Source organism: Falco peregrinus, chromosome 8 (assembly GCF_023634155.1).
Source record: "Falco peregrinus isolate bFalPer1 chromosome 8, bFalPer1.pri, whole genome shotgun sequence".
Lineage (NCBI taxonomy): Eukaryota > Metazoa > Chordata > Aves > Falconiformes > Falconidae > Falco > Falco peregrinus.
The window spans coordinates 16333333-16352907 of record NC_073728.1 but is presented as its reverse complement, the minus strand read 5'-3'; the positions used below and the strand labels follow the sequence as shown (position 1 = coordinate 16352907).

The 19575-nt window shown below is 47.5% G+C and overlaps 2 protein-coding genes across 4 annotated transcripts in view; one reads left to right on the top strand and one right to left on the bottom strand.

The window, feature by feature from the left end:
- The window catches only part of LOC101923642 (alpha-aspartyl dipeptidase-like), a 7188-nt gene extending 3305 nt beyond the window's left edge, over positions 1 to 3883 (bottom strand). Inside the window, exons 1-5 of the mRNA XM_055813075.1 lie at positions 3701 to 3883; positions 3535 to 3623; positions 2425 to 2499; positions 1754 to 1833; positions 180 to 353 (exon numbers count right to left, since the gene is read on the bottom strand). Of these exons, the coding sequence (XP_055669050.1) occupies positions 180 to 353; positions 1754 to 1833; positions 2425 to 2499; positions 3535 to 3623; positions 3701 to 3801 (519 nt within the window). The 5' untranslated portion in view covers positions 3802 to 3883. The remainder of the gene's footprint in view (positions 1 to 179; positions 354 to 1753; positions 1834 to 2424; positions 2500 to 3534; positions 3624 to 3700) is intronic.
- Positions 3882 to 19575, top strand: LOC101917105 (cytochrome P450 20A1). Of its 3 annotated transcripts, none has more exons than XM_055813072.1 (13): positions 3882 to 4012; positions 4628 to 4677; positions 4765 to 4931; positions 9961 to 10106; positions 10775 to 10942; positions 11651 to 11729; positions 13347 to 13462; positions 13869 to 13923; positions 15288 to 15408; positions 16301 to 16412; positions 17057 to 17121; positions 18963 to 19052; positions 19222 to 19575. In XM_055813072.1, the coding sequence occupies exons 1-13, from the start codon at positions 3941 to 3943 to the stop codon at positions 19370 to 19372; spliced, it is 1392 nt and encodes a 463-aa protein (XP_055669047.1). In that variant the 5' UTR covers positions 3882 to 3940; the 3' UTR covers positions 19373 to 19575. The 3 variants fall into 3 exon arrangements, with proteins under 3 accessions (XP_055669047.1, XP_055669049.1, XP_055669048.1); XM_055813073.1 differs by having other exon boundaries at positions 3886 to 3985; XM_055813074.1 differs by lacking the exons at positions 9961 to 10106; positions 10775 to 10942; positions 11651 to 11729.

Sequence of the window (19575 nt, the reverse complement as noted above, 5' to 3'; positions counted from 1 at the left end):
TCTCTTCCCACTCAAAAGCCTTAGGAGGGAGCGAAGTGTTACTGCCTCACTAGCATTTCCACTTGCTCAAGGGAGCAGCTGTTAAGACATTCTATAGCTTTGTAAGGCCTCACAAATATACATTGTTGTTGCACCTCTGCACCCAGGTTACTGTGTTAGCTCTGGCATGCTTTACTTACACCCATGTGAGTGCTTTTAACATCTGGGTCCAGGTAGTGGGGGTTAATATTGAAAGGAACTAAACCTAGAGCCTGCAGGGAAGGTGGATAAACAATTGGCATGTCATTGGTAGTATTGATGCTGATGGTAGCAACGTTAGTTCCTGCGCTGGATCCCACGTAAGGAATCCCATCCTGAAAGACAAAAGCAATGATTAGTATGCAGTATTACAATCAGGAACTACATTTTATAGCATTTTTTAGCATCTTATATCATTCTCAGAGACTTAGCAATCAGATCGCACTTAGTCCACATCTCACTGCTAACTTCACAGATGAAAAGCAGAACAAGAATTCAGGTTCTGAGGTGCACAACAGCTTGTATATGTCAGTCATGGTTGTCACAGAACTACTTGTTGGATGTCCTGGACTCATAACACTGTGACCCCATCACAAAAGAACTTAGAAGGTTGTTAGTACATATATTGGACTTTACTAAGACAGATTTATTATGTGCATTGCATTTACAGGAAAAACCTGCGCTAGCTTTTAACTAGCTTCTGAAGAGAGCAGCCCATCTGAAGCTGAGTACAATGTTGCCACAGCATCAGCTTACCAGTACTGTGACCAGCCAGTTTAGTGCTAGTTCAGGTATTACTATATGCTGTGTTGTAAGTGGAAGGATTCCACACAAACATGCAAGTATATGGATAATAGAACAAATTGTAAAAATAAGCTATCTTGAGAGAACCGCTGCTAGTATAAGTGTAACCAAACAGTTATCTAGACTTCACCGGTACTTGAACACTTTCTGGCTTTTCTGCCCACAACAGGCATTGAATTTCTGTATATTAAGACGGCCTAGCTACATAACCTTTTTTTCTTGGAAGCTGGCCTTTTCAAACATATTGTGCTTGCATAAATCTGCCTGAAGTTGTTTGCAGTTCCATATTGCTAGGGGAACACCTGGCTTGTGTTCTGCTCCATGGATGGTGTATCTTTGTGGTGCCTTATGAGATTTGCCACCCAGAAGGGGGCTGCTGACCAGAAGGACTCGATGGCACTCGTACCTCTCAATTCCAGATCAAAGAGGTACACAAGGTAATTACACCATTTTCAGTGTCAACAGGACATTGACTAAAAGGCATGTATGGATCCAACTCTATTAATAGTTTATTAGCACAAAACTGCAACTTGAACGTGTCTGTATCTATTAGCAAAATAGAAAGTGGACACCTCAGGCTGAAAAGCAGGGTTTCTGGACATACATTATGTCCTGCATGGCTCTTCATTGGTATTTTACACCGAGTAGCTTGCTTCTAAGGTATTATGCAGCATTGTACATCCCAAGGTCTTGCAGTCCCACATCTGGGAAACTGCCCTAGAAAGTTTGCTGACCTCAAGTCTTTTCAGGCTTCAATGACTAATGGCAGCCTTATTTGGCCACAGATCTCAGTCCACCAGGCTGCGTGAGATGGCTCAATATTTGAAGTATATTAGACACAAAGATGCAGAATGAACTTGGATTTGTCTGAACAAAAGCTTATGCATGAGATCCTGCCATTCAGACTTGGCCAGCGTCCTGTAGTATTTACCTCAAGAACTCTTTTCCTGATCTCCTGTATCAGACAGTTGTCGTAGAGAGCTTTCAGGAGACGGAATGTGTTCCCACCTCCTGCAGAGAGAGAGCCCAGCTTATTTAACATGTTCTCACCGCCAATATTCATCGAAGCTTTTACAAACTTGGCAGGCTCAATGATTTCTATGCTCTATTCAGGGTAGTATCCTGCATTGAGCAACAGTAAAACCAGAAGCTTCAGAAGAGTGGTCACAGGGCAAGCTCTGGGCTCATGCCCCAAGTCCTTCTTGTAACACTGGTGCTGGCTCTTTGTCAGCGGACACTGCTGTAATACCCAGGAGCATGGCATTAGGACTATGCTCAGTTGGAGCCCAGTAGTCCTGAATCTTTTTAGACTTGATAAAGTGATGATCCAGCTGCGATGATTGTGTTTTATCACTGAAGTACTGTTCAAATGAATAATCTGAAATTTACTGGAGGTGAAGGTCCATTAACAAATCTCTCCTATTTCCATCCCCACCACTAAATGTAGGGTCTTACTGTTCCCCATCAAAGTACTGGTTTCTGTAGTTTCTAATGATTGCTAGGCCCAACTTTTTCGTTGTTGTTTCTACAGTGCCTGCTCTGAGCAGGACTAACCCAGTGCCCTATGTAAACCCTCATCAGGGAGCAAGAAATAAAACTTACCGATAAATATTGCTTCAGATTTCCTTACAGCTTCCACTGGATCACAAGATTCATGAATGCTGTCCAGCCCATAACCTTAAATGAAGGAGTATTTTGCTTTGCCACTTCAGTTTGGTGGAGGAATGTGGTATGTTCAATTCCTCCCTCCCCCCAAGCCAAATGTCTTGCCAGACAACTAGGGAAATTTCAGAGAACTCTACAACATAAAGTATATGTCCTACATTGGTGCAGGGCTTCTGCATCCAGCTGTACCAAAGGAAATGTTTGATTTACAGATATACATGCTCTGTATCTTAAGAGCGGAGCATTTCACTCGGCAGGCACAGGCTGAGGCACGCAGTCCTGCTGAGCATTACCGGCAAACTGGGAAACGAGAAGGAAAAAGCTGTCAGTCTTCAGCTCGGCTGCAAGTCTGAACACGATGTGCCACCGCTGGGTCTAGCATTACTGGTGCAAATATCTGATCTGATTTTTTTTTTTTTTTTTAATGGTTAAAATGTCTGGCTTTGACAGATTTGCCTTGTTGGGGTTCGCTGAGTACAGGGAGTGCCAGGAGAGCCAGAAGGTGGATGTTTGCTGGCAGCAATCTTTCTGCAAAAGAACGGAGCAAAGTGTGCTGCCCAGGGCAGTGAGTAGTGGTTATTACTGGGGTAACAGGTTAACCCGAATGGTGGTGGGTATTGGGCGGAGGTGTCGCTGTAGGCTGCTCTGGAAAAACCTTTGCTCGAAGCAAAGCTGAGTTGCTGTTCATCATGGAAATGCGTGGCCGGTTGAAGTGCGTTATAGTAAAGGGTTTTGCTTAACACCCGCGGTTGCACGGCTCGACCCCAGGCTTAAGGCGTCAGGGAACAAACCGCGCCCCGGTGCGCTGGAGCAGGTACAGACGCGCTCGGTGTTTAGGAAACAGCTTCCTCCCCGAGGCGCCCAGAGCGCGCGCAACACGATTTCTTCCGGGGGCCTTTAGAGTAGCTGCTAGCGGGCAGCGGGACCCCGCGGCGGACCGACTCCCCCCCCGCCCCGCCCCGCCCGCTCCCGCAGCGGCGGCCCCCCCGCGACACAGGCCGCCTCCCCCCTGCGGCGGCCCGGGGCGCTGGGGCCGGCCCCGCTTACCCCAGCTCTCGAACTTCTCCCTCGCGGTGCGGGCGTAGGCGTCGCGGTCGTGCAGGGCGTAGGGGACGAAGAGCACCCGCTTCACCGTCCTGCGAGGAGAGAGGGGAGGCGGCGGTCAGAGCTGGGGCGGCCGGGCGGGCTCCCGCGGGCCCTGCGCGGTGCTTACTGCCCGAGGAAGCTCTGGATGTGCTGCTGGCAGTGGCCCAGGTACCCCCCGCCGTGCAGGGTGGAGTTGGAGACCAGCAGCAGGCGCCGCGGGCCCCCCATGCCGCCCGGCGCCGTGCCCCGCCGTCGGTGCGCGCAGCCCGGCCTGGCCCCGCTCGCCCGGCCCGGCCCGGCCCGCCCCTTCCTGCCCCGCCGCGGCCCGCGGGGTGGGGCCCCGCCGCTCCCGCCGCCCGGCCCGGCCATGCTGGACTTCGCCATCTTCGCCGTCACTTTTCTGCTCATCCTGGTGGGCGCCGTGCTCTACCTCTACCCGGTAATGCTGGTACCGGGCCCCCGGCGGGACGCACGGCACAGCCCGGCCCGGGGGGCAGGCAGCGAGCGGCCGAGAGGCCCGTCCCCCACCGCGCCCCGGGCCCTTCCCGCCGCTCGCTGGGCCCCTTCCCGCCGCCCCTGGGCCGCCCGGCCCCGTTCCGCTGCCCCACGCCCAGAGCCCGGGCCCGCCGTGGCGGCAGCCCGGCCCCCGCGCCCCGGCCCGCCGCGGTCGGTACGTGCCGGTGGCTGAGCCCACAGGGGGGCTGCGCCGGCTCCCCGGCAGCTCAGCTCGGCGTCCGTGCGGGTCTCCGGGGCGAAACCTGGGGGCGAGATCTGCGTGGCAAACCCGACCCGGGAAATCTGTACGCGGGGATTTACCCCCTAACCGGGTGGGTGATGCTGGTGTGCCCGGTGGGCCAGGCACGCACTCAGGTCGATCGGCCTCGTAAGCCTTGGCAGGCGCGAGGCCTGAAGACGTGGCTTAGCCAGCTCTTGTTTAACGTTGCGAGTGGCGTAGCAGGATTGTGGTGGAAAATCCATCTCTCCCACTGGGAAGCTGTGGGACTTGTGCAGAATCTGAAGTTCAAGGGGGTTGATGCGTGTCTTTTTACCCTAGGCATCTAGGCAAGCTTCAGGTATCCCTGGGCTGGCTCCAACTGATGAAAAGTAAGTGATTTCCATCCCAGCACTGATCAAGCTCAGCATTGGCAGAGAGTGCTGTTCATGACGAGGTATCCTCTTTGTGTTCCTCAGGGATGGCAACCTGCCAGATATCATCGCCAGCAGCAGTTTGCATGAGTTCCTGGTGAACCTTCATGAGAAATATGGCCCACTGGTCTCTTTCTGGTTTGGAAGGCGTCTTGTTGTCAGCCTTGGCTCCATCGATCTCCTGAAACAACATATTAACCCCAACCGATTGCGTAAGTGTCCTTTGCTTTGTCTTTGAGTCCACTGTTTCCTTCTGGCCGTGCTGGGCATCCTATGTCCAAGAGCGCTGGAGTTTTGTTCAGAGTAGAAAGAAAACGAGGCTCAGTGTGCAGCTGAAATAGCGGTTAAGGTATGACTTTGGACTTAAGTATTAGTGGCAAAGAGTTGCTGCTGTCAAATGGCCATCAAGAAATGAGCATGCTTGTGCCTTCTACCATCTCCCTACAGGCAAATGTTTATGGAAAAGATCACTTGAAACAGCAAGGTGAAGGTCCTGTAGCTGCTTGGCATACATTTGAAAAGCAGTTTGAAATATAATTTAAGAGGGGAAACTTTGCTAAAGTAAGTCTGAAAACTACTGTGCTAGTTTGCGATAGCTCCCATGTGTGGTTCAGTGTAGAGGTTTTTAAAGTATTATTTGAAGTTGTTCTTTAACTTTTTTCTTTTGCGTGTAGAATTTTGTGCTCAAAACCTTTAATTGATCTTCCAGTCTTGGAAGTGGTCAGTGGTGCTGGTAGCTGAGTTGACAGTCTTAGTCCTGGGAAGGTATTTTAATTTATGATATAAACATTTTAGGTGGGTGTTTTGCTTCCTAAGGGGATCACAGACGTTTAAGTTAACGCTGCTGATATTTGGGTTTACCCTCTTGTTTTTCCAGTTTTCATCTTGCAAAGTTGAATGAGGTGCTGGTTGTACACGTCTGACCTGATCCTTTAGGCTGCCTTTAGGCACAGGCAGGTATCTCAGCGTTACTTAGTGCTGAGGCTGTGGTGGGTAAGCGTCCTGTACAGTTGCATGACAGGCTCAAAAAAATGGTGATGATCTGGGGAAAGAGTGGGAGTTCATGAAGATCAGCAAAATGCAGCTGATAGCAATAACACTCCAGAAGGTGGGAACCCACCCTGAAAAATCTGGATGCGCTCAAGTGTGTTTGGGGGAAGTTGAGCAGACAGTCACTTTCTCAAAGCTCAGGGCAGTGGTGACAGGCCCCTGAGCAGGCAAGTTCTCGGAAATGTTCTGAATTTGGGAGTACGCAAATACTGGAAAAAAACAGATACAGTGCAAATGCAGGAAACAAAGTGAGCCAGGCAGCGACCGACTAATCTAGTGTCCTGCTATGCCAAGGGCTAAACATATTTTTTTTAAGGATGGGGATAAATAGGAAATGCATGCCATACTTCTTTGGTAATTAGAATTCTAGATAAGGAAAGTGATAGAACTGTGTTTCTGTCGGGGTTTCAGTTCAGAATTTGCTTGGACGCCACTCGGATCATCACTGAAGCTGGAGGTAATGGGATATGAGAAGTGAAAGAGGAAGCGAGGCTGGATTATGTTGGGAAAGCGAAGTGCTGAGTTGGGGAGGTGAAATACTCCCACTTAGGTTAGCAGCCTGCCCTGATGGTGTTACGCTGGGACCCCTTGTCAGCACAAGGAAGCAGAGTCAGATGGGCACCCCTGAGGGCTGGGATAGCAGAAACGGTGAGAAGCAAAAGCAGGCTGCACTAATTGCCTGCAGGATGACATGGCCGTAGAAAAAAAGAAGAGGGTACATTGAGTCATGTGTTTTCTGTAGAGAGAGGAAAGCATCTAGGCTATTGCACAAGATGAACATGAGCCAGACCTGGAATCCCATGCATGGCTCTGACCTCTGTACTTGGGCATGATTTTGGGTAAAGCAAGTGCAAAGAAGGGCTGCCAGCGCTCTCAGAGGAGCAAGGAGCCTGTCATGCAGGAGGAGCCAGGGACAGTGTGTTCTGCCCCACAGATGGAGGAGCTTATGGCGGCTCCTTCTAAAGGCAGCAGTGGCAGGTTTAAGAAGGAGGGTTCTCATGATCTGTACTGAACTCAGACCTGAAAAAGCAGCGATGTTAGTTGTATCAGTGCTTTCCTTTTAGCACTGATGCTTGTCAGAAGTGCTCAAACTTTATTAGAGGTGAGGAATCTTATTGTTTTTCCTGGAGGTTTCAGGTATAAACAACATGTAGTAGCTTAGCTGAGTGGTTGTAGCAAAACACTTGCTTCCTCTACCATTTCATGGTGAGTGGTTATAAGTGGTAGCTCTCAGCCACAAACTGGCTCTAGGCAGCTTGTAGTTTTGTTGGAGGCCTGGTCTTGCACACATCTCTTCTGTGCACACAGTGCTGTGGGGCAGGAGACAGCCCACTGTGAACTGGCTCATATCCAAGTCGTGGCTCTCCAACGCCACCAAAAAACTCTTGCCATGCAATTTCTCCTCAGTCTGCTGGGGCACCTGAGGCCAGAGCTGTTCTTCGTAGGTGCCTGCTTGTTGGTTTCCAAGCTGGAGGTGTAGGGTTTGTCTCCAAGTAGCAGAGAAAGGTTCCTTTCATCACATCTGTGTGTCACAGGTATGGTCAGACTTCTGGGAGAGAGAGAGAGAGGTGCTGGTAGTGCATCTCTTGTGAGAGCCTTGAAGTTGGACTAATTGCATTCATAATTATTAACAGGTTCCCCATGCCAGCAGACTTTTTTTTCTCATGCTTAAAGCAATGTTTGAAGCTGGTATGATTTCATGACCTCCTTAAAGCTTGGTTGAGATGAATTTGCAAGGAGAATTCAAAGGAAGTAAAATTTTGCTGCTGTTACTGGTGATTCCCTTGAGGGGCTTTGGGGAAGCAGTCCGGGCCTCCAAAGGGTGTGGATCTGAAGAGAGTAGACGAGTTCAGGACTGCCGGCATCAGTGGGTTCACAGACCCACTTGGAACACTCCTATGAGTTGATGTCACCTTTTGTGTTGGGCCAACGAACCTGAAGCACCCTGAATGCTGAAGATGGAGCTATGGGTCGTGGCCTGTTTGAGCCGGACAGCTTTGTTGCTGTTCTGTGTTTGTACTGTGCAGCTTCAGAGGTCCTTTCCGTCTCTGATGTTCAGTTCTGCTTGGCATCTGTCTTGACTATCCAGAGTTAGATCTTTTCTCTATATTTACTTACAATGGTGTCCAGGATAGCACTCTGATGCTCTTGTGATGAAGAAGAAGCTTTCCTTGTAAGTAGAAGGAACAGCTGAAATTTTGAGATGCTTCACTAAGAGGACTGAAAGTGTAACCCTTGAGGTGTTTTCAAGACAAGGGCAAAGGAAGAAGTCCGTGGAAGCGTTAGTAGGACTGAGCCCTGTCTCCAAGAAGTGGTTTGTGCCTTGTGGAGTCACTAGCCTCCTGCACCTGTGGAGAAATAGCCATTCCCAAACACTGTGAGGCAGGGCCAGCCCTCAGCAAAGGGCAGCTTGGGCTCTGCAGTCCTGAGTTCGTAACAGAGGGTGTTTTAGTGGCATGGGGCTGCCAGCTTGCATTAGGGACAGGGGAGAAAACATTGGAGCCCGTGGCTGATCCAGCAGTTTTCTTTCATACACACCAGGAGAACTTCGCAGTTTCTGCAGGTGATGGTGCTAAGCATCGTCTAGCCTCTCCAGTGCCTCTGCTTGCCAGATTTGCTGTGTGGGCTTTACCGACAGCCATGTGTCTTTTTGGCTACCCTAGTACTGTGCCTAGCTCTGCCAGGGCCAGTCAGCAGGGAAGCGTGGCATGAATAGCAGCAGCCACTCCATGGCAAAGTACCTTGGAGGAGGAATTGTCAGCAGCAGCCAGAGTCACATAGCAGCCTGCTCCACATGGAGAGCCACAGGTACCATCTGCTGTGCCAAAAGACACATGCACATACTTGTCATTTAAAGTTGGGGAGAGCATGAGATGCAGAACTTAAAAACATGGGAAGCGAAATGGTGTGAGAGAAAAGCATTTAGGAAAGTTTACCATATTTATGCCTCTGGCCTCATTAGCTGCTTTTGTGTCATTAGGTAGTAAGTCCTCTACAGGTGGGAATTATCTCTGCTTGTATGTTTGTCCAGTAGCACAATGAGGCCCCAGTCTCTGCTGGGAAGCCTAGATGCATCCACAGCTGATAGTCATATGTGTCTAGCCCAGCCCTGATGTCTTCTGATGCCTCAGGGGTTTCCCTTTCTATCTGGGAGAAATAACAGATTGTGATAAACAGTTGAAATATTCCTCTTGAAAACCCCCTGATTGCTGCTTCCAGATAGTTCCTTAAAGATTCTGCCCATTCTGCAAGACCCACAGGAAAGTTTTCAGAAAGAGAAACACGTATGCCATGCTTCATGGCACAGCTTTGCGTTGGCACCTAATACACTTTAGCAAATTTAATAAGTAGAGGCCCTGGTGGTGAAATTCAGATTTAAAGATCTAACTGAAGTGAGCCACGGGTACGGAAGATGGAGGATAAGTGCTTGTGTCTAGTTTGTACGGTGTTGCAAGTGTCTGTGCAGAAGGAAGATAGAAAGTAAGGTAACAGAAGTAGGAAGTGTTCTGTAGCTTAGTGGGGTACCGTTCTCTGTAAGAGCTTCTCTGCCGGAGGCAGCCCCGACTGAGAGGTGGGTGTTAGTGTGGGCAGAGCTCATCAGCAGGGAACTCGGTGCATGCAAGAGGAATCACGCAGGAGCAGTAGGGTGCCCAGTGAGGTTTGCTGTGAAGCCAGGTAAGGAGTGCAGAGAGCAATCTCTGGCTAAGTCTCGCATGCGAGCTGGTACATCTTGAGTGCATAGCCATGGTCAGGGCAGGAGGGCGCACCTGATGTCAAGGGGCAATGTGCTAGAGGGGCTGCAGATGAGGCTGCGGGAGAAGGGGAAGGAGCATGCCACTCTTCCCATTGTCACCGAGTCAGTGGCACAACCAGCTGGGAACTGGCAAGCTGGGAACAAGCTTCCAAGGCATTGTCACTAAAGAATTACTTGGTAGAGCCAGCAGGCAGCCTCTGCAGGGGGAGCTGATCGCAGGGTGGTACCCTGCCACACAGGAGAGAGCTTATGAGGTCCCAGCCCACGCTAAGCAAGAGAAGCTTGACAGTCCGAAAAGACTGTTCCTGGGGGAAGAAGCTATGCCTTGCTTGCTGCCCAGAAGTAGCAGTACCCGGTTAAAGAGGTTGCTGTTTTCATCATCCCCGTGTGGTGTGACTGCCTGACTTTTGTGTGGTGTTTTCTTTCTTTGCTTTCAGTGGATCCCTTTGAGACGATGCTGAAGTCCCTCTTGAGGTACCAGTCCAGCCTGAATAGGGATACAGGAGAGAGCCACACGAGGAGAAAGCTGTATGAAAGTGGTGTGACCAAGTGCTTGCAAAGTAACTTTGCTCTCATCCAGAAGGTGCGTAACTGCCCTTGTACAGCAGAGAAGCCCTGTGTGGCTCATGGGAAAGTTTAGTGAGGACGATCACTAGGATAAAGGAGCTGCATTCAAATTAGTGCTGAAACTATAAGCCATCTGAGACAGCAAACAGCCTCTGCCCATTCCAGCATGGTGTGAATATTTGGTTTCTCTTAGCTCCAGTGGGTTAGGGGGAAGGGCTGGGTTTGGTGGCTTTTTGTGCTAAGATACCAGATGCAGATAAAGGTGGAGCACCTGGATTCTAGATTTATTTCCCAGGACAAGAAGGAGGAGCAAGGAATCAGCTATTGGGACCACAAACAGGTGAAGAACTGTTCCGTTGACTCAGTCCAGCAGCCAGAATATGATCTCTTTGCTCAGTTTGGAGCTACTAGTATTAAAGGTTTTAAGGTTTCTTCTGTGACAGAGGGAAGAAGAGAGTAGGACAGGGCTTTTTGGGGGAAAACCTTGGGAAAAAGCAGAATATTTCAGGCTAAAATGTTACTGTTTAAGTTAACAATGGAAGGAAACCCTGGAAAGAGTGTAGCTTCATGCCGTAGCCATGGAAGTGTGGTCCGCCTTAGGAACTGGGTGGGAATGTCTCCAGGGTATGTTTGGTAAATAGGCTGCTGATATTACTGCCAACTAATGGTTCCTTCCCTCTCAAGCTGTCAGAAGAGTTGCTAGCCAAATGGCTCTCTCTCCCTGAGGCACAACACGTGCCGCTTTGCCAGCACATGCTGGGCTTTGCCATGAAGTCTGTCACGCAGACAGCTATGGGCAGCAGCTTTGAAGATGACCGGGAAGTCATCCGATTCCGCAGGCACCACGATGCAGTAAGTGTCACAAAAAGCCAGGAAATCTCCCTGTTACATTTGTACATGCTAACAGCGCACAGCTTGTGTCTGCGTGCAGTTTGGTACAAGCTACTGCTGAGACTTTAACAGTAAGCTAATACTAAGCTTGAGAGCTTGAGGGCTCTGCCTCAGTTGTCCCAAGCTGAAACTATCAGAAAGATCCTAATGCTGATCCTGCTGTTGTTAGCCTAAGGTGTTTCTAAAGGATCTGTGGGGATCAGGAACCCAGATCCAATGGCAGCTGAGAGGTGTTTGGTACTTAAGTCTGTTAAACTCTACTGGGAATGCTAGTGGGACTTCTCCTTTTCAAAGATCTTCTGAAGGCTCTGTGACATTGTGGAGAGAGGAAAATATGAGGAGGTCCTAAGCTGTGTCCACATCTGGGGATGTCAGATCTGCTGGTGATAGGGTGGGAGAGAAACAGTTCTGCCTCCCATTCAAGGTTCCCATGCCTTTTCCCCTACAGGTGTAATTACAGTTGTTTCAGTTAGATTCAATTTTAGCTAGCATAGATGTAATATCTGGAATAGGACTTGGTTTCCTGAAGAGGAGACCAGTTCCATATTCACAGGAAGTCTCAATTTTTTTTTGGTGTTTTCATTTTCCTGAATAGGGAAGAATAGAAAAGTCCAAGCAGTCTCAGCTTATGGTGAGTGATGGGTGCTTTTCCCTCTGTCCTTCTTTCAGATCTGGTCAGAGATTGGGAAAGGTTTCTTGGATGGGTCCCTTGACAAAAACATGACTAGAAAGAAGCTCTACAAAGATGGTAGGTTCCTCCCAAAATCACAGTCTTCCACTCTGATTAATACTTAGAATTAGCTAGCATATAGAAGCACTAATTTGTCCAGCTGTCTTGGCTTTTCTGCAGAGTTGGTCATCATGGCATAAGCTACCAGATGTGTCCTCCTTACTCTTGCAGAAGATTGTTGGTTTGAAGTTGAGTGACAACCCTGCTATTGCACAAGAAGTTTGTAGTAGAGCTCTAGTTCCAGGTCTGGGTCTGTCCAGTCTGGAGACTGATAGAGGATCCTGGGAAGTATCAGGGTGTGCTTGCTCCCTTCCTGTTCTGTTCCCTAGCACCCACTTTTGACCTCTGTTAGAGGCAGGCAACTGTGTTAGGTGGAGACAAACGGAGCCACTTGGTTTGGCCTGTATGGTCATTCCTGTGGTGCTGCACCATTTGGTGAACGCGCTGCCAGTCACTCGCTCACAGGCTGGAAGACACAATTACAGAGGTGCTGCTTTGATGGATTCCTTCCACATGATAACCTCTGATGTGCTATTACAAAGTAACATGATTTTCAGGTCTGTTGTGGCAGTGCTTTTGTTTCTCATAGATTTCACAGTAAGTTATTTTATTTTTCAGTTGTCCTGTCTTCTTTGTTGTTAATAAACCCTTTCAGTATTGATTGATAAGATGTTAAAGAAAAGTAGCTTGTATCTAGAACTAAGGATTTGGTTGTAAATCTTCCAGACTCAGTGTTTCCTTCTTTAAGTTGCCGTGGGTTTCAGGACCTGAGGACAACTACTGCCCCATTAAAATGGGTTTCTCCCATGGCACCTGTTCAGGACTGTTCCTGAGCTGTAGTACGATGATGTGTTAGGACACAATTTCATGAACTCCAGATAGTGATGCTTGGTGTTTAAGTGTGGCTGGCCTTCCTATGCAGAGGGGAGGGACGAAGGGTGGTGCTAAGACGAAGGGGCTGAATTGGGCCTTGGTAAATCGAGTTTCATATCCAACTTCTGCTCCATGATTCCTGGATAGTCTTGAGTAGGTCGTTTAAATCGGACAGCAATGGCACTTAGGTCCCTAACTCCCCCCAGCTCCCACAACAGGCACTGGGAGTTAGGCACCCACATATCTTCAGATGTGTGGACTCTGTGCCAAAACCCCTCCCGCATGTTCCCCACCTTCCTTTCTCTGCAAACTCTTTAGCACAGAGCCATCCTCTTACACCATGCTTGCAAAAGGGACAGCATCAGTAGCTGGAGGTGCTGTAACACTTTAATAATTTTAACTCTACAGGCCATGCAACTCGTGTTACCTGGTTCAGATGTTTTTTGTGGGGGCTGATGAAACATGTTCTCTGATGGTTCAGCACTGACTGTTATTTGGCTTCCCCTTACATGAGTTCAGCTCAAAGTACATGTCTTGGTTGTACCTGTAAGGACGGCTTTTTATAGGCAGGCTGTCTTATTTGCTTCCTATGTTTTCAACTAAATTGGAGATTCCACCTTCCACATGTAACAGGGGCTGCTTCTGTAAATGAGCCCAGCAGGGACAGCTGGTCTGAAAATCTGCATGGAGAGATAGATTTGCTTCTCTGCAGCACTCAGGATGACCAGGTTTTAAAATAAATGTTTCTTTTTGCTTCCAAAGCTCTGATGGAGATGGAATCCACCTTAAGGAAAATTACAAAGGAGCGCCGAGGCAGAGCATTCAACAGGCACATCTTTATAGACACCTTGCTGCAGGGGAGCCTCAGTGACCAGCAGGTCTGTGTGGCTGTTATGTCATTACACAGCAATGGAATTTTGCTAGATGGGCAGCTCATTGCATTGTAGCCTTTGATTAATTTAAGTTTTTGCATCTTAGGTCAGTTTCCTTATTAAAGCAGGGTTTCTTGTTCTTTCTTCCACTCCTACAATGTTTAATTGCATTAGAATTTGGTAGCTTCCCTTGCCACTGCTTCATTGCTGTTTTTATAAACCAGAAGTATGTTAATATTAAGCATGTCTCATGTGCCATTCCAGTGGAAGTTCTATGGAGAGTTCAGTCTATGTCTTCTAGATATATTTCCTGCTCTCTGCACTGAAGGGATTTCATGTGCTTGAGTGGAGAATGTGCTACTTCTTTTTTATCTTATGAACTTCATTCTCTGAAGTAGATTTTATCTCCTAGATTCTGGAAGATACAATGATTTTCTCCTTGGCAGGATGCATAATCACTGCTAACTGTAAGTACAGGTTGTAGGTAACTTTCCATCCTTACACTCAGCTGTCTAAAACTGTGTGTGATGACATGAGACTTATTCTAGCCTAATAGAAAATTATATTCATCATTCTCTTTCTCCTGAGCTACAGATGTAGAGAAAAAGCTAATTTTTACATCAGACTCTTGACACAGCCTCACAGCTAGTTGTGTTTGACAACTTTCCCAGTCTTTTGGTGAACCTTAGAATTTCTTCCCATTGCTTTTTGCTTGTACTCTAACCCCAGCCAACTGATGCTAAATTTGATGAAAAAGCACCAGAAGACATAAGCCACAAAGATCATGTTGTAAAATATGTTTTGGCACATGGAAAGGAAATTAAAGCAGAGTGCTGGAATCTGACTGGCTGCTTCGAATTTCTGGAGGATAGGTGTGTTCCATGTATGGAAGACTTTCAAAGAAGCTACTTTGGGATTTGTGCAAAGATTATGGGGAAAAAAAGCCCAAATAAAAATACAAACCGGAGCTGTGTAAAATTTGTTGTGATAGGGGGGTGATTATCAGGCCCTGTATCTCATCCAGTGGGGATGAGACTCCAAAGAAAACCTCCCAGGTGCAGCTGGGTGTTAAAGAATGTGGAAAGTAAATTTGGCAACTATGATAATACTCTCCACAGAGAATAGCCTCTCCAAGTACTCCAAGATGACTGTTATTTTAAGGGGCTTGAATCCTCAGGGATTTCAGATAGTTCTCTTGAATAGACAGTTTGGAGTGGTAGAAACATTACCTTGTAGCTTTAGGGAAACTGCATCCTATACACTTATTTCCTATGCAAGGTTTCTTTTTCACTCTGCTGTTGAAGATATATACTCACAAAATAGTTGCAGGGGAGACAAGTATTGGCCAGCTTGCTGCAGAGGGCTATACTGTTCTTGTCACTCCCTGTCAGGAGCCCCAGATGTTGGCTGGCTGGAGCACTTGCCTGAGATGTGCTGGGGAAGCCCTCTAAAGAAGGGAATCTTCTGATGCTTTGGACAAACCAGTCTTTCTTTTGCATGGTTGGTCTAATAACCCTGGTTCCTCAGGTTTTGCTGGGCTCTGTGGTCTCTTCCCCAGAACTGTGAGGCTGAGTCGCTCAGCCTCCTGCACAGCTCCCTAAGCTTCTCATAGCATTGGAAAGACAACTTTATTTTGCAGGATCTCTTGTTGCATAGGAGTTCAGCCTCCACTCTTGCCACTGCATACAGAATCAGTACAACCTCTTGTTAACAGAGCTCACCCTTTTCTGGGTCAAAAAGTAATGTTCCACGTACAGGAAGTAAAAAACTGGACACAGTTTGTAAAGAAGTGAATTTTCTGGGTCCAGTCTTGTCTTGATTTCTTCCCTAGTGTGTACCTGGGCAGTCTATTTCCTGACAACCTCAGAAGATGTTCAGCAGAATCTCTACAAGGAAATGGACCGCGTTCTGGGGAAGGGACCAATTACGCACGAGAAAATCGAACAGCTCAGGTGGGTCCCATGGAAGGAACTGCAGAGGAAGGTGGTTAGTTATCTCATGTGGTGGGGACAGGGGCTTCATGGGCTGGAGCCTGATGCCCAGCCTATGCTGGGCCAGAAGAAGACATCCAAAAGATACTTGCTTATTTTTTCTGGAAGTCATCAAACCACAGGATGACTCACAGCACAGAGAGAATCTGCTGTAGGGCTCCAGACGTGGGGACCAAGCTGCTCTCTTCAGGTTGTCTATAGGAAACCCTTTAGGTTCATGGGCAGAGGAGAGCACAGAATCGATGCCCTGGCTGCCAGGCCAAAATTTGTTTACTTACTGTCTTGTTTGGTTTCTGTCCTAGTTTGCCTTCTAGAAGTAATCAGTCATTTTAGTGGTTGGATTCATGTTAGACATATTTAGAGAGAAAGCATGTAATAATCTTTTCAAAGGGCCGCAGAATGATGACTGGTCAACAGTGTGCCTTTATTTTTCGTGCATCTGTTGGTGCCACTGGGTGCCTTTTCTGTTTGGACTGGTGTTAGAATTTCAGTAAGGGAGTATTGAGTATGTGGGTTTCTCACTGCTGCTTGTATGGATGAGAGGTCCAGGAAGAGGGCTGGTGTGTTTATGCTTTTTAGCAGAGTTTGGTATAAAATGTGAAAAAAGTGTGGTGAAGAGAAATTTCAATAACCTTCCCTAAAAGCTGATAATGAGATCTAAGGCTTCTGGCAAAGATGCTGTGCCTTCTTGCCAGAAAAAAAATAACAAAGTGCCTCAGTGTGGTTTGAGGCAGCTTCAGGAGCAGGCTGTGACCCTGAATGCAGCAGGTGATTTGGCTTTCTTTGCTGCCACTTGGATGTAGACAAGCTTCTCTCTGGGAGGGTTAAACTAACCAGGTCTTACTGGTTGCAGATACTGTCGGCAGGTCCTGTGTGAGACAGTGCGAACAGCAAAGCTTACGCCCATTGCTGCACAGCTGCAGGAGCTGGAGGGCAGAGTCGACCAACACACTATCCCCAAAGAGGTAGGGCACTGCTGGGAGCACTAGGCGACCCTCCTTTCCTGGAGGGAAATTTGCTGTTTCTTCTTCCTCCCACTGAGCAGTGAGGCAGGAAGAACGTTTCTTCGGACACTGTTGAACCCGAGCAGCTGCTCTGTCATCTGAAAGTGCAGTTTAGCTCAAAGTTTGCCCCGCAGTTCCTCTGGAGGAGAGGCTCTGGGAATCCATGTTCTCTTGTTGAGCAGATTTGCTTTTGCTTCTGGGTCCACCAGGGCTGAATCATCTTTTGAAGGGGCTTATGAGCTCAGTTGTGCGTTGAAGAGCATGATTTCAGGCCTGATTGTATCACCCATATTTCCCACACAGAGTGGTACCTTCCATTGCAGAGAATAAAGTGTTCCATACATCTATGCCAGCAAGAGAAGAGGAATGGGATCAGACCCTCTCTAACCACCAACAGTTGTAGCATGGGCCTTAGAAGTCAAAATCATAACATTTTGGCATGGATTATGGAAATCTGTAGATAAATATAGAATATTATCTTTTTAATGCACTGAAGAAATAGGAGTAGTCTACAGAATAATCATCATCTAGCAGGGCTGCCCAGAGATGTCTTTAATTGTGCGTTTCTTTTTGCTCTGACATATGTGTCCTGATTTTCTTCACAGACACTTGTGCTTTATGCTCTTGGTGTGATGCTGCAGGATAGTTCATCTTGGCCATCACCATACAAGTATGTAGAGTCAAGACTTATTGCAGCTCATTTTTTTCCTTTTTTTAATTAATACTATTTAGATCTTACAGCACAGCCTGTTTGGCTGCAGGGCCTGCTTTAAGTAGATTTTGGAGATGAAAGGGAGTCTAAAAGAAAATCAAGCGATGAAGGTCTTGGTTTGTCTCCATGGGTGGGATTTCAGGGCGATTTAAGACATGATCTTCCCGTGTATGTGTTAGAGTTTGATGAAACCTTTTTTTGGCGTGCACACACACACAACTTCCCTGGCAAATGCTGGTAACTTCCTTTTAAGGTTTTTTTGTGAAAGAGAAGCAGTGATTTGAATTGCTTTGGAATCACTGCTTGTCATCATGAAGCAATGGCGCAAGGGAAGATGTGTCAGTCTGAAGCTTTGTTTTCTCAGGGGGAAGGGAAATGCTACCTCATTACTTCTATCTATGAAAACATAACCGGATCCGGGCCACTATTTTGGAGGTTAAAGAAGAAAGTTGCTGTAGCTTCCTGTGGCCTCCAGGTGGCAAATATTAACGTGTATCTGACTTCGCTTGGGCTGGGAAAAAAATGTGGGTTACTCACTCTAGACGGGAAGAACAGACAGCTGAGATTTAGGAGAAAGAATAGAGCCTTTAGAACAGCACTTGTTCTCTCCTGCAGGCGTAGCTCTTACAAAAGGGTCAGGCGTTGATGCACCCACCCATGAGCATCTTGGCAGGGACTGCCTGCTAGGACAGGGCGCGCACTGTGTTTAGGAAGGGTTTGCTGAGGCCTTGTGGGAGGGACAGTGAGGACTGCTGTGAACATAGTGTGTTTATTCCGAGGTGAAGGGGACTGAGGTTTGGCCTGGGTAGATGTGTGTTTCTGTGATGGAGACAGGAGATCAGCTCCTTGATCCTTTCACCTACCTACTGTACAAAACCACTGTTTGTGGCTGTTTGCCCTCCCTATTTTTTTGCTGCATTTTCTTTCCTTTTACAACATCTTCAATTTGCTGCTTTAGTTCAGAGGGAATATAAGTTTGATGCTTCTTTTACTGAGGATCACCACCCATGTGCCCTTTCACTTTGGTAGAAGCAGAGCAGGGATGTTTAGGCAGGGAGAAAAAGACCTGGAGTATAAGCAGAAAGTTTTAGCAGAAAGTGAAAGAGAACTGTCTTCCATGCATCAAATTTCCTGTTTGGTTTTGGTGGGTTTTTTTTAATATTTGAGTGATATTTTGTTAGTCTCTCTGGGGTTAGTTGATTATGGAAATCTTGTTTTAACTCATGCCAGCCCTGGATAATAGTTTTCTCACATCCTCCACCATCCTAATGCTAGAAACCGCTTTTCTCACTTGAATGAGTCACCAGCTTCCCTCCCCCAGCACAAACACATACACACAAGCTGCTTGAGGAGAAGGGTGAGGGGAAAGGAGAAAAGGGAAATATTTTTGGAAGTGAGAGAGGAAAGGACCCAGAGGGAGAGAGAGGGGGAGACAAGTCACTTGTGTTTGCCCTGGAGGGGAATAGAGGGCAGGTAGCAGCATCAGCTCAGCTGTGTGCTCAACCTAAATACTTACTGCTGAGAGGCAGTGCATGTTAGTTCCAGCCCTGTGTCACATTAACACAGTTTATCAGCATTTTGACCGAGCTGGGACACAGCTGACCAGCCGGGAATACAGATGGAGCAGATGCACAGTTGCCCTCATATATCTGTGTGAAATTACCCAGCATGATTTAGAGAGACATTAGTGAGATTCTTTATCTCATCACCAGTTTCTTAATCATGTGTGCGTGCGCATGTGTCCAGGGAAAGGACCCTGTGCCTGCACAGAAGGCCTCAGTGTATTTTGTGTTTCACAGGTTTGACCCAGAGAGATTCAATGAAGAATCAGCCATGAAAAACCTCTCCTTGTTGGGTTTTTCAGGAAGCCAGGAGTGCCCAGAGTTGAGGTGAGCATAGGGAAGGAAGTCTGTGTGTGGGTCTGTGGCAGACAGGAGAGAAGGTGCTTTCAGCCTCTTCCTGTTGCTGCTAAGACAATCTGTCCAAGCTGGCTGTTGTCCTTTTTCAGATTTACATCGTAGCAAGGGTTTTGTTCTTTTCTCCTGCCTCTTCCCTCAGGTTTGCCTATATGGTGGCTACAGTTCTGCTGAGTGTCCTGGTGAGGAAACTGCATCTCCATCCAGTGAAAGGACAAGTCATGGAGACAAAATATGAGCTGGTAACCTCACCAAAGGAGGAAGCCTGGATAACCGTGTCTAAGAGAAGCTAAGAGCAAGTAAAACAGGGGGCTAAAAGTGCCAGCAGTGATGCTCTGAACAAGGGTTTCAGGGGGAATCATGCTGGTGCCATGCTGACTCAGCCAAGGAATTTTACATCCAGGGTTTGTTACCTTCCACATTTTTAACCGCATACCTCTCTTGGGTACTTTTTCTAACTCAACCAGTAGTCGTATTAAAGTAGATTTAATCTGTA

Coding starts and splice junctions, on each gene's coding strand:
- LOC101917105 (XM_055813072.1), top strand. CDS start 3,941: ATGCTGGACTTCGCCATCTTCGCCGTCACTTTTCTGCTCATCCTGGTG. Junction 4,013..4,627: donor CCGTGCTCTACCTCTACCCG/GTAATGCTGGTA, acceptor TTTTTACCCTAG/GCATCTAGGCAAGCTTCAGG. Junction 4,678..4,764: donor CTGGCTCCAACTGATGAAAA/GTAAGTGATTTC, acceptor TGTGTTCCTCAG/GGATGGCAACCTGCCAGATA.